At 41.1% G+C, this 12,796-nt stretch overlaps 1 protein-coding gene across 4 annotated transcripts in view; it reads right to left on the reverse strand.

The window, feature by feature from the left end:
• The window catches only part of arhgap42b (Rho GTPase activating protein 42b), a 57,257-nt gene that overhangs the window by 7,908 nt on the left and 36,553 nt on the right, over positions 1–12,796 (reverse strand). For 2 of the 4 annotated variants that reach the window (XM_028418729.1, XM_028418730.1), the window contains exons 5-11: positions 6,067–6,168; positions 5,764–5,874; positions 3,585–3,689; positions 2,707–2,836; positions 2,229–2,329; positions 1,663–1,772; positions 1,127–1,183 (exon numbers count right to left, since the gene is read on the reverse strand). In XM_028418729.1, coding sequence (XP_028274530.1) covers positions 1,127–1,183; positions 1,663–1,772; positions 2,229–2,329; positions 2,707–2,836; positions 3,585–3,689; positions 5,764–5,874; positions 6,067–6,168 — 716 coding nt within the window. The remainder of the gene's footprint in view (positions 1–1,126; positions 1,184–1,662; positions 1,773–2,228; positions 2,330–2,706; positions 2,837–3,584; positions 3,690–5,763; positions 5,875–6,066; positions 6,169–12,796) is intronic. The other 2 variants (XM_028418731.1, XM_028418732.1) reach the window with 1 other exon arrangement.

Here is a 12,796-nt window from a genome sequence, read left to right on the forward strand (position 1 = left end):
GCTGTGTCAACTTGCAAGTGTTACAAATCACAGGTCATTTCAACCAAATTACATAATACAAACGATCTATAGTTTCCTTTAGCTGCAAACAGATTTGTATTTATTTGACCAGGTTTTGAACCATCAATATTGTAATGTTATATATTAATATGTAATATTAATGCCTCCAAAACAGCACACTGGATGTGAGGATAGCATAGAAAACATTTCAAAGATTCAACAGCAACATCTTTTCTTCCAAAAACAGGATAATATACAAGCTTTTCTATCCCATTAAAAAGTATATGTCCCATATTACCAATGGAAAACCATTGTAGGAAGAGCTGTTGCTGCTGAATTTCTTTGAGCTTAACCAATTTAAGAAATATACCATAAAACCTGAGCAAATACAATGATTTTTTGCATGGCCTCCCATTTAGTAATTTGGGTGAATCAACCCTTTAAAAAAATTATGTTCTGCAAAGGTTAGCCTGATTATGCCTGGGCTATAGGTATAACAGCATATTTATTATAATGAGGATGAATGGATGAGCTTGAAGCTGACTGGAGCTTGGCCCACATTGTCCTTGTGGTTGGAGCGCGCACCTTGGGGCATCACAGTTTATGATAAATGAGTCTTCCTGCAAATAAGCTGCAGTTACTGTCCATGCTCAGCAACACTCAGTGAGGGCGAGCAGCGCTGGGCCTGCTGCTGCTGCAGCGGTGCAACAGTAAGATAACTCAATATTCTGAAGTACACGTCCCAATAATGAGGTCATATCAAGCTTTTTTTAATGTAATGCTCGGTCAGTTCAATCAGTGTTAATCAGCTGGCAGCCGCTTAAAGGTGTCTGATCTTTGGCCAGTTCCTAATCCTATACCCAAGGGATCTGACTGGAGAAAAGAATTGCGGCTCGGCCTCCTAAATACAAATCAATTATGAATGTTCCCACACAGCTAAAAAATGAAAGATTAATTCTCAGTTCAGTGTCTGCATCCTGTAGCCCATATCGACTGAGTGATGTCTGATTTTGTGAAGTGGTAAGAAGGCAGCAGCGTGGAACTGAGTGCGTAATAGTAAGGATTAGCAGCACACATGCAGCACATGCAACTGCTGTGAGAGGGCAGCACTGGTCAGTTCACATACCGGACTTTACAGAAAAACTGAAGCGGTCTGAAAAGAGTTCCACGACAGATGTTGTTTCTACATCGACATGAACACAGAGAGAAGACGGGATGGATCCAGAACATAAGGATTGTAAATATTGATGTTGCAGACATACAAGGAAAAGAGCTGGAGGAGGAGGAGGAGGAGGGGGAGGAGTTGAAGAGCATGCAGGACACAAACAGAGCAGAAGACATCCAACACTGGTAAACTGAGTCTTTGAAGATGTTAATCAAACCTGAACAGCTTCAGATGCTGTGTACTAATCCGGGTTAATTTCCAGTGTCAGTCAAGTTCAACAGAACACAAAATGCATGACAACAAAACATGCAGCAATACCATGGTAACTATTACTATTACTCTCCACAAGGCTGTATAAACTGTATGGCTTATTAAGGAGAAATGGAAAGAAACATCACTCTGACTTATGAATATTACATTTGATATTATTCCTGTTTGTTGCACAAACACAGGTGATGATTGTAGACATTAAAAGAGTTTAAATATGCAACACAGACCTCTCCACCACTTCAATATCAAAGCAGAAGCGTTTGTCAATGGAGTCTGTTTTCCTCCGAATGCAGGACTTGAGCTTGAACATCTCTGGCTGATTCAGTACAAGACCGTTCTAAAAATAAAGCACACACACACACACACACACATTAAATTCATTAAAACAGAAGTTTGAAGGCACTTGTTGAGGCTGCTCCTAAAATCATCCACAGCATATAGAGGGCGGGGGGGGGGAAGCCAGTCTGTTGATCGGGTGCACAAAGTGTGAAACAATTATCATTTGATCTGCGTGAAGTCTCATTAACAGCAGACTCTGACAAATCAAGACAGCCAAACTTTGTCAGTTAAAAGTTTATTTTCATCCCTTGACTTCCCTTTTCTGGATGTCTGATTCACAACTGAGTTAACAAGTCTTTTGTTTCCTGAGTCGAATTCACAGCTCTGTGACTTTGACTTGCCCCCCCCCCTGGGTTTTCTCATAAGCCTCAAGCTGGCTCTTTGTTTCACCCACACAGATTATACCTTTTATTATATTTAAACTAAAACTAAACTAAACCTGAACTGAAACTACCTGTTTGCCAGCTGACTTGTTTTCCGTGTTGCTCATGGTGAAGGTCTTGCTGCCTTTCTCGTAAGTGCAGTAGTGACGCGTCCAAGTGCATCCCAGAGGACCTGGGACAGAAAAATGAAAAAGAAGAAAAAAGCAGCAGAGGCAAAATGATTTTTCTCTGAATCACTGACGTCTGGAAAGACTTCAGAAAATCAATTTGCAATTAAAGTGTGATAAATCAAAAGTTGTTTATTGCTGCTGATAAAAATCTACTATTTGTGGTAAACTCCCCCCCCCACTCCTTCATTTGAGAGCACATCAAAGTGAATGGGAAAACAGGATGAATTATGAGCTCTGTGTGAGTGGATCTCTTCTGCAGAGGCCTGGGAGAAACTGAGGACATGTTTATATGGCGATGGATGTAAAACCATACACTTATTATGAAGAAGGGGCGGAGGAGTTGAGGGGAGTCGAGCTGAGCTCTACCCTGAAGACTTACGTTTCTCCTGGACATACAGGAAGCCTTCCATCGTCCACTGGCCCGGGGGTTTATAGTCCTGATCTGCAGACCTTATCCTCTTCATCAGCTTCTCCACTTCCTGCTTGGTGCTCACAAAGTTGTTGCGTGTCTATGTGGAGAAAGCAGGGTTGTGTTATCACGCTGTTACACTCCTGTATACAGGCATTTTTATTTTCCAGGTGATTTCTCATCTTAAAAAGTGCCCTTACTGAGCCGCCAACAACAAATAAAGGAAAAATGTCAAACAAGTGACAAATGCGTTGTGTTTGTGCAGCTGCACAAGAACACCTGGGGGAAAGAATAATTAACACAAACTGTTTGGGAATACAGAAGTTGCATCTATTTATAGTTACATTTTAATTATTTTATAGGATATATAGGAAATTTGTGGCATCTATTATTTGGTATTTGTTTGTCCTGAACAGGGTCAACATTAAGCTGCTTCATATCTCCCTTAAAGTGCCGCCTCACCTATTAGAGCTCTCTGTGTCTGAGGGACATGGAGAGACGGTTAGGGAGTGAAAATTGTCACGGCAACGGCGCCGACATTCTGGGTCAGAGTGAAATTTGGACCCTGAGGCTGCGAGTGGCGAGGGGCAAAGTGATGGAAGCATATAAGCAGCTGTAGTTTTACTCCCAAGTCTTATTTTGACACAGAACCATTAAATGGCCCACAGTAACCGCCTGCAATGCAACACTGCAAACACTGATCCTGTGTGCAGCAAAGAATTTCATTTAATCACACAGCTATCCATTTGTGAAAACTCTGCTTGTTATATCTGGGGTATGATAAGCTGCAGAATCTGATTACGTGGCTGGTTGCCTTTGTGTACAACCCCCGAGGTGTTGAGACTTACGTTCTGTAGGTTGAACTGGAGCTGCTGTTTGTACGGCTCGAATTCATGAGCCAGCTCATATCCTTCATGGTAGAATGTAAATAAACCCTGAAGGAAGGCCAGGAGCTGGAGAGGGACAATATTTAACAGTGATTTAATAAACATTATAAAGCCAGATTATCAATTCACATGAGGCACACCGTAAAAACACAACATTCATTTTCCACAGCACAAACAACAATCAAAACAATAGTCACACAATTACCAGTATGTAAGTACAAAGAATCTGGTCTTTTCAGCAATATATTCAAATATTTTATTGTGTAAATGTGTTTGTCATAAATTAAAGGGTAATCCAGGTATTCCGAAACCTGAACCCCACTCTCCATCTTTTCTCTGTGTAAATGCTTAACAGAATCAGATCACTGTGGTGCAGGAACGCTTTAATTGGCACCCGCACATAGGATGCATTGTCCTCTAAAAGTGTTTGTTTTCACCAATGACAGGCTCAGCTTGCTATTAGAGTCTGACAACATTATGGATAGGATTCCTACAGAGGCTGTCCAATGTGTGTCCAATATGTGACAGAAGTCTGGCTCGGAAATCTCACAGGAGGTGAGCTGCTGCCTAAAGACCGCAACACAACTGATGACAACACTTTGTTAACATGTTTGTTGTGTGTATACAACACGAGCAAATACAGAAATGCGTCATTGAAAAAAACACACACACTGTGAATTTTTACGATGTAACAGAAATGTTTTAAGAGACCTTAAAATATTGATGGACCTGGCTGGGGCATGTTAATGATAATAAGTAAAAGGTTAATGAGTAACACAACCAGGATGCTACAATAAATCTCATTTCAAACACCACTGACGGGAAGTAGGCTTCAGGTCTTTCACCTTTTAAGGTCCCTGAGAACAGGGCTGGCTGCTAAAAAAATGGATCACACTATTCCTTTTCATACACTACATCTTCCACTGTGTTGCAGTGATAATTCTGACTACTGCCAGTCAAACCAGAGAATACATTCTACAATAAAACCCTTTTTCCTGAGGAAAATTGCCGTTGCCAGATTCAAGAGACCTGCTACAGACAGAGCAGAGGTACATTAATGCTCTTGGCTAAAGTTATTTTCTTGACCTGCTATCAGTACAAAGCCTGGATAACAGCGCAGCACTGTTTGGAAACAAATGCCTTGTGTGATAAAATGGGATGGCAGCCTGTTATCACGCAGCCTTCTCACTCAAACTGTTCCTAACTTTTGCTTTGTCAATTATTTATATCTAAAAAAGAAAAAAGAAAGAATTTATGGCCCAAAGAAAGGCTCGCTTTAAAAGACTTTCGTATTCTTGTGCATCGCAAAGGGTGATGGCCAAAACAAGGAAAGTTTCAGAAAGTTATAGCTCTTTACTGCTGACAGATATTGATCTTATTTCCTGTATAACACACAAACATCCTTGACTGTAGGAAAGAAGACAGTGCAGCGTTGTTGAAGAAAAACTGATCCCATCTCTGCCATCGAGGATCCCGCAAACATAGAGCTGCTCTCAGTCAAATCCTCAGACACAACCACTGATTTGATTTCTAGGATGAGGCTTGGTATATCAAATGTTCAAGGATGAACCATCTTATCTGTGCCCAGATTCATCACAGGCAAGGTTGAGCCTTGTCATTTTTCCCACCCCCCCCCTGCACTACTACCTGGGGCCTGGAGATTTACATTTCTGGCCTGGGTTGTGGGTAAGTTGCCAGTGGATGTAAACAAATGGGAGTGGGGCTTTTAAAACCGCCACTTTGCTCGCATCTCACGTTCCCAGACATTTAACACCTCGAGAATTTAATGGTTCCTGGTAACTTCTGCGCTAAAGATGTTAGAATTGACTCCACATATCTGTAAGGATGGGAGGATCTTTATAGAGCACTCTGTCTTGTTTTGTTTGACAACAAACACTTTATCTAATTTTACACCCCAGCTTCCCCAAATGGATCGACTATATTACAAAGATTTTGTGATGAAGATGACAAATGTGTGGAATAAACAAGTGCAGATATACATCTACTTGCGACAGATGTGTAATGGTGGCTGCGATTACTGGATGGAAATTTAGAGGCTGTTTTAGCTCCTTGCCACTTAAAAAAATATAGATTTCCAAATGCAAAGCACAGAAATATGTAAAACTGGTACTCGTCTTACCGGCTCTACAAACTCGAATTTCTTCTTTTCTTGCACTTCTTGTATTTTGAAAACATACTCGAGGGATGCGTCATAAAAGAGTTGCCGCTCCTTATCAATCTGCGTGTCAGCCTGAGAAAGAACAAACAGAGCAAGGTCAGCGCCGCAACAAAGAAAGGGGTCAAGCTGGCACACATGGAGTTACAATAGCGTGTGCTCAGACACAACAGTGCACACAAAAAAAAGAGCTTTATTTTTAGACTGACCATAAAACAGTATTATTCAAAGACGTGTTGGGGATGAGAAAATCTGTTTTGGTTTTACCTCCTGCAGATACGCCTCCTTCTTTTTGGATGACAAGTTGAGGTGTCTTTCAAGTGTGGAGTAGTATTTCTCCGTCTCCTTATCGAATTTCTTCTTCCCCTCCTGAAGAGACACATGAAAGGCTTTAAACAGTACCAGAAATGTGTCACTTATCCCTGATGTGTGGAGAGGGAGGGGGGGGGGTACATGAGTGACCTGCCACTAGGTGGAGGTGCAGCTACATTTTCACGTCATTTCCTAGGTGCCACTTAAAATTCCTGTTAAAAGATGATCACGGTCACTAAAAGTAGCATCTGACATGTGTAGCATTGAGCATGATGTGTTGGCATTATCAACAGGACTCCCAAACCGTAAATGATATTAACACTGCACCCAAGCTGGGGGACATGAGTTCATGACAAAATACATAACACTGTAAATCACCAATCGCATAATGCATCTGGCACTGTCACAGCAGGACCGGCTGCATTTTCCTCCCTTGTTACGCTCTGCTATCCACCTGCACAACACCAGTCAAGCTCAGCAGTCAAAAGATTCAGAAGGGTGTTCCTGGAGACTCTGAGGAAGGCACAGGAAATGGGCTTTTCATGCCAGATGCCCATCTATATAACATATGGACTAAGAGATTGAACACCCCCCCCCCCAAAAAAAGATCCAATTTTCAGGCCTTAATCAAACTCTGCCCAAGCAGAGACAACTCGAGTGTATTCAAGTGTCTCATCTGCAAGTCTGACCACTAAACCAAGCTTTCCCTACTTAATGCCCATGTTGTTACACAAACATTCATAAAGAAACTAGAGGAAGGAGGGGGGGTGGGGAAAGTGTGCGGAAATGGCCACTGTAACCAGATCCTGCTTGTTTATTTTCATTCCCATGGCCCTGAAATTTAGCAAGTCTAATCTACCAGCAACTGATATGACCTAGAAGAGTGTTCTGCTTCAACAACCCCCACAGCAGTTAAATAAAATGGAGGAATTCATGGTAACCCTCCTACATAACAACTGCAAGCACAGGGCAAAAAAAAATCAATAGATAATTTCATGTAGTAGCATCTTATTTCCATTATTGTTGTTGTCATGTCTGGTCCAGAAATTATCTTTTCTAGAATGGAGAAAAAAAAATCAATTGTGTACATGCCCTCTTTTCTGAAACGCAGAGCAAATAAACAGGTGGACAGCAGAATAAACATATGATTTTAAATGATATCCTGCTGACAGGAACTTAATTTCCCTTAAGGATTTTTTTATTAGAGAACAAAAGGGAGCAGCTCTGCCACTGCGAGTGCTGTTGATGTGACAGAATTTTTGTGAGCACGCATACAACTGAAGCCCTGGGGAAAACAAACACACACACACACACACACACACTGGCCCAGACACATGCACACACACACCAGGGATCACATTAAATTAAGAGCTTTAGGTTTAGCTGAGCCCCACAGTCACAGCAGGAATCTCCCAGCAATGCTGACCAGTGTAGGCATGCCAGAAAAATGCTCACAAAAAAAGACAAGAAAAAAAAAAAAACTCCTCCGTGCGTCTGGACAAACTCTTTCACACTTACAAACAGCAGGCAGTGACTCAGAGCTGCAGTGAATCTGTGAGGCAGAGCCAGCCTGATTAAGTCACCCAAAGTGCACTGCTTTGTTTTGATCCGAGCAGGAAGTGTATAAACCGGTGCTACCGTAATGATACCCCGGGAAAACGCCAGGTGTTTGTTGGTTGTGCATCCACCCCACCCGCTCAGTAATGTTTGTACAATCAGAGAGGAATTTGAGTAATTCAAATTGTAGAGACTATCCAAGAAGAGAAGGTGGTGGCAGCGCAAGCGAACGGCATTGAAGCCAAACACATCAGGGACATCGGTGTGGTTAGACATACACCCTGGGGCACACACAGAGTGGGAGTCTTTGACACAAACTAATGCCAGTGCCGGAGAGTAGCACTTCCCAGCACTCTGTGGTGCAGAAAACACACATGAACCTATCACTTGGGAGATTTCCTCTTCTGATTGCTTTGTTCGCCCTCATGAATAAATCAGACGCAGGAAGAGAATATTCTGATGCAGATTGCTCTGTAGTGGAATTTCTAACGGGTGAAGTCCCATGTTGCTGTTACAAGTGCTTTGATGGCAGCTGTACTACGAGCTCCTTTGCTAATTGCTAATGTACAGTGAGGCAGGGAGGGGAAAAAGGATGAGAAAAACGTCAGGCAGCTTCTTTTCTGGTCATCAGGTGTTCCCAGTTTGCAAAAGAAAGAGTGCTGAGAACAGACAGGACGACCGCAGGAGGAATATCTGGAGGCTCGCTGTACATCGGCAGTTTTGACACTGGCCCTAACGAGCCTCAGGGCCATCATTTCTGAGCCTCCTGTCACCATGGTAACAGATGTAAGCGGCAAGGGAGGTCGGATATGTGTGTGTGTGTATGTAGTAGAAAAGAACTCCACATAGCACACACTTTTACACCACACTTTCTCATTTCTGTCCAACACCCTGGAATAATACAAACATCAATGGCTGTCAGAGCATCATGTGCGGCATATTTCACCGCATGTTCATTTTTAAATGGATTCTCTGAGCAGTGACATGAAAGGGAGAACTCTGCAACCTATCTCTGTGAGCTCATTAGAGACAGCTAATTGGAGCGGGGGTCCAGAATGGCGATTAAATAGCAATAGCTGGGTTATTTTGATGCTCCGCTACACATGAGCTGGTCTCGGTTCCACAGGGGAAGACAAGAGAGAACAGAAGGCTTCAGTCTGAGTTCAGTTACTTTGCTGCAAAGCCAAAAATGTCTCCCACCTTACCTGAAAATCCCACTTCCTGTTGAGACTTCACAGAAACCGAGAAGTTGGCCAATTAACGCATAATAATTACAAACATCTGTGCCTGAAGAGTTCAAAAACAAAATACACAGACCATATTTATTGTATGAGGTAAACTACAAAGCCTGGGTTTGAAAATGAGCATTTCCAATGCCTTTGCTCTCTGTGACGGATGATGTAATAGTATTAATTAATTATTATATGTAATAGTCTAAAGTTATAAAAATGAAAGGAGGAAAATATTCTATGCACACTTGGCTGGTGAGCAGTGATATTTCCCGTGTATGTAACACTTGAGGTCTGAGTAAGAAGGCAAGGAGGAAAAAAAAACAGCTGGTATGTTCATAAAATCACACTTCAAATGCCTCTTAATTATTATGGTGTGAAAGCAGTCTTTTGACAGGCTCTGTTTGAATATAGGTCTATACTGTATCCTATAGGGACCCCTTAGGCTTCTCCCTGTCAGGATCAGCGCAAACCTTTCTTTCACCACCTAACCCAGAGAATAACAGGAGGGAAAAAAACAACTTCAATCATCTGGAACTCCAGAACTTCTCGTTATGACACACTGGGCGATTGTTAGTTTTGGACTATGCTACAGGTCAGTATTGCTCATGACTCAAGTCTGTGACTGAGAAGTTCTCTTAGACCAAGCTAATTATGTTTGAGGTAGCAGGAAGTTATTAAAAAGTGCATCAAGGCTGTCCATCTAATGGAGCCAGATATAATATTAAGGCTTTGTTTTTCATTTCAACATCCAGCGTAGAAGGTTAAAGATGACCTTATTTACTGACCTTCAACTGCAGGGCGTTTATTTAAAAAAGATTATTTTCACTACAATGCTGCTTTATTAAACCCAAATGCACTGACTTACAGGAAACACGCTCAGTGTTCAGCATCACTTCCAGAGAAGAGTGAATACACCGGAAATATTATTAAAAAAAGACTACGTGCCATCGTGACCGATCATCCTTCCGGATTATTCCATCACTCAATTATCGTGGAGAAGATACCGTTGGTCATATAAAAACAGAAGTTTTCCACTGAAACAACACAGCAAACAGATCAGAAGTCACTTAAATGGTTAAATCTTCTAATTATGTATTTAATTTAATTTAATTTAATTTAACATACTTTGCAAGAAAAGATCTATTTGCAGTAAATGACTTCATCCTTCAAAGAGGTAAAGACCGACCTTTGACTGTCTTGTGAAATTCTGATGATCAGGAGGAAAAAGTAATTACTCTCTGAAAGATTGTTTCAGTGGTGTTTCTGCTTTATTGGGTAGGGTGCAGGGGGGTGGGGGGTGATGGGGCCTATATGAGAATGACAAAAAGAAATGCATCCAATCTGCATAATATTTCTGCATTTTGTTGTTTTTGCTCCATGAAGTTTGAGTCTTGGTGTCGTCTGCAGCGCTCGCATTTCCATTTCATTGTATCATGTTATTAGGGGAAGAGTTTTCAAAGCCCATTACAGTTGGGGTCTTATTGCTTGTTGAATAAATCACTAATATCCGTATCTGTTGTTTTCCTCCCTCATCCTTGGTGTCCATGAAAAAATTCCATCACGTTACCACGTGTACTGTAATCAAATGTCAATGTCATTATGTGATTGTGTTTAAGTGTATGTATCGCATCTGCAACTGCAATCTAACTTTCAGGAGCGCATGTAGTGGCGCCGGTTGGCTGCGGCTCGGAGGCGTTCTCCAACTCTTAATTTCGCTGTGTATATCTGTACTTGTATCACATGTGACAATAAAATTCTATTGTATTCTATTCTAATATATGTACTGGCAATATGCACAATGTATAACTATACCAAGTATACTCTATGTATGGTTGTATATGTTTAATCTTTAATCAAGTGATGGGCTGTTTTAATACAGCTGCTATCACTGTGCTGCCTAGTGGGAAAATGTGATCACTGGCTAATATAGATGAACATTGTGTATAGCTCCTAAGTTGTCAAATACCAATTAATTAGATAATCATAAAAAAAAACATTTTATATTTTTGCTCATAGAATAAAACCACAATGTTTAGGATGTTTAGGAGGACACACACACACACACATATATACACTACCGTTCAAAAGTTTGGGGTCACTTAGAAGTGTCTTTACTTTTTTGAAAAAACAATGAAGATAATTAGTACTCAGACAGTCTAGACGTTGTTAATGTGGTAAATGACTGTTCTAGCTGGAAACGGCTGAGTTTTAATGGAATTTATACATAGGTGTACAGAGGTGCTTTTCCAGCAACCATCACTCCTGTGTTAATCGTGTTAAAAGGCTAAGTGATGATTAGAAAACCCTTGTGCAATTATGTTAGCACAGCTGAAAACTGTTGTGCTGATCAGAGAAGCTATGAAAACTGGCCTAAACTGGGCTAAATAAATTTGAGTTTAATGTTTGAGTTGTCGCAAAATCCTGCTGACAGCCTTAAACAGGCCTGATGTGGAAACCTGGAGCATGTATTGGACACAGTACACTGACAATGTTCCATGAAATACTTTCATTCTTTTATGCATTCTGGATTTTTCATTGAGGCCTGAGGCGACTGAACTTTTTTACATCTTAAAACCACATAAAAAAACAAATTAACAAACTATCCGAAGCAGAATAGTTTATATATCAAAGGCTGGAGTGGATCCTCATCAATTTTGTAAAATAATAACACAACTCACTTTTTTCCCATGCATTTTTTTTCCATTGAAGAGAGATGGATACTGGTGCATTCTTTCTTTCTTGCCCATGAGAAAATGTACACACACAGCTCTACTGCCTGAACGTAACATCTCAAGGTTAATGAAATTTTAAAAATAAACCATCCCTTCATATCTGTATGATTGAAAATGTTTTAGAGTAGCCCACAGCTGGCGAAGTGTCTCCCCAAACCCCTTTATTTGATGCCTTTATTCCACAGTGTCTTTGTTGGTATATTTTGGGGATTTAATAGCATGAATGCAAATGTCATGTCTGCCTTTGGAGACTATAACTAGCCAAGAATCATCTGATATTTGTACAGTCTTTGTAGGGCAGTGCAAATTATCGGTGGCCATCTGACTCCCATCTGGGTCTGTTTGCACTAATTCTTCACACTCAGCTAGTGTGGGACCCCTATAGAGCCCTTAATGTGGAAGAAGAACCCTAACGGGAATAGAATAGTGTCAGAATCTTAGACAGGATACCACCCACTAGTTAGACACCCTGCCTGTTCCTTTCTTGAGAATGTGTCTCTAGGGGCTGTTTTAAATTTCAAAGCCCTTTAAAAAAAAAATCTGACAAACACATATAGACACACACACAAAGAGTTAAAACCAGGCTTCAGGCAGTTTACCTCCAATGGTTCTCATTTTGTGGAAATAAAACACAGGTAACAGCAGGTCTACATGGGAACTCAGGCTCAGTCTAGAGATATAAGTAGATTGATTAGTGATGTAGGTAATGCGTTTATACAGAGAACAGCACAACTGAAACCAGCATTAGTTTGGATTTTATATTTCAGTTAGGGTTTCGCTGCCTGGGACAGTAACAGAAAGCATATCTGAAACTGAAAAAGAAGAACAATATCAGGTCTACATCCCTTCTTTGGCTGCCAGCACATGATTGTTTCTCATGGCTCTCTGGGTCTGTTTCCTTTACACTGTACAAAGTTTGGAGAGTTTTATTCCAAAACATTTGGTTCAGCCTTGTGTGAAGCAGACTGTGCCTAAAATGTGCTATAATGCTGCAGTCAATCTGCTGGTGCGTTATGGCCGTGGAAGTGTTTTGCTTGTGCCTAAGGAGCTGATACACTGGTACGTAACCTCAGCGGGATATCTTGCACTATACCCAAATAAGGCAAGAGCTCCCGGTTTGTCCATCTGATGTTCTCAGACACCAAGCGCACTAACTGGAAGGGT

This window comes from Parambassis ranga, chromosome 13 (assembly GCF_900634625.1).
Source record: "Parambassis ranga chromosome 13, fParRan2.1, whole genome shotgun sequence".
In the NCBI taxonomy this organism is placed as follows: Eukaryota; Metazoa; Chordata; class Actinopteri; family Ambassidae; genus Parambassis; species Parambassis ranga.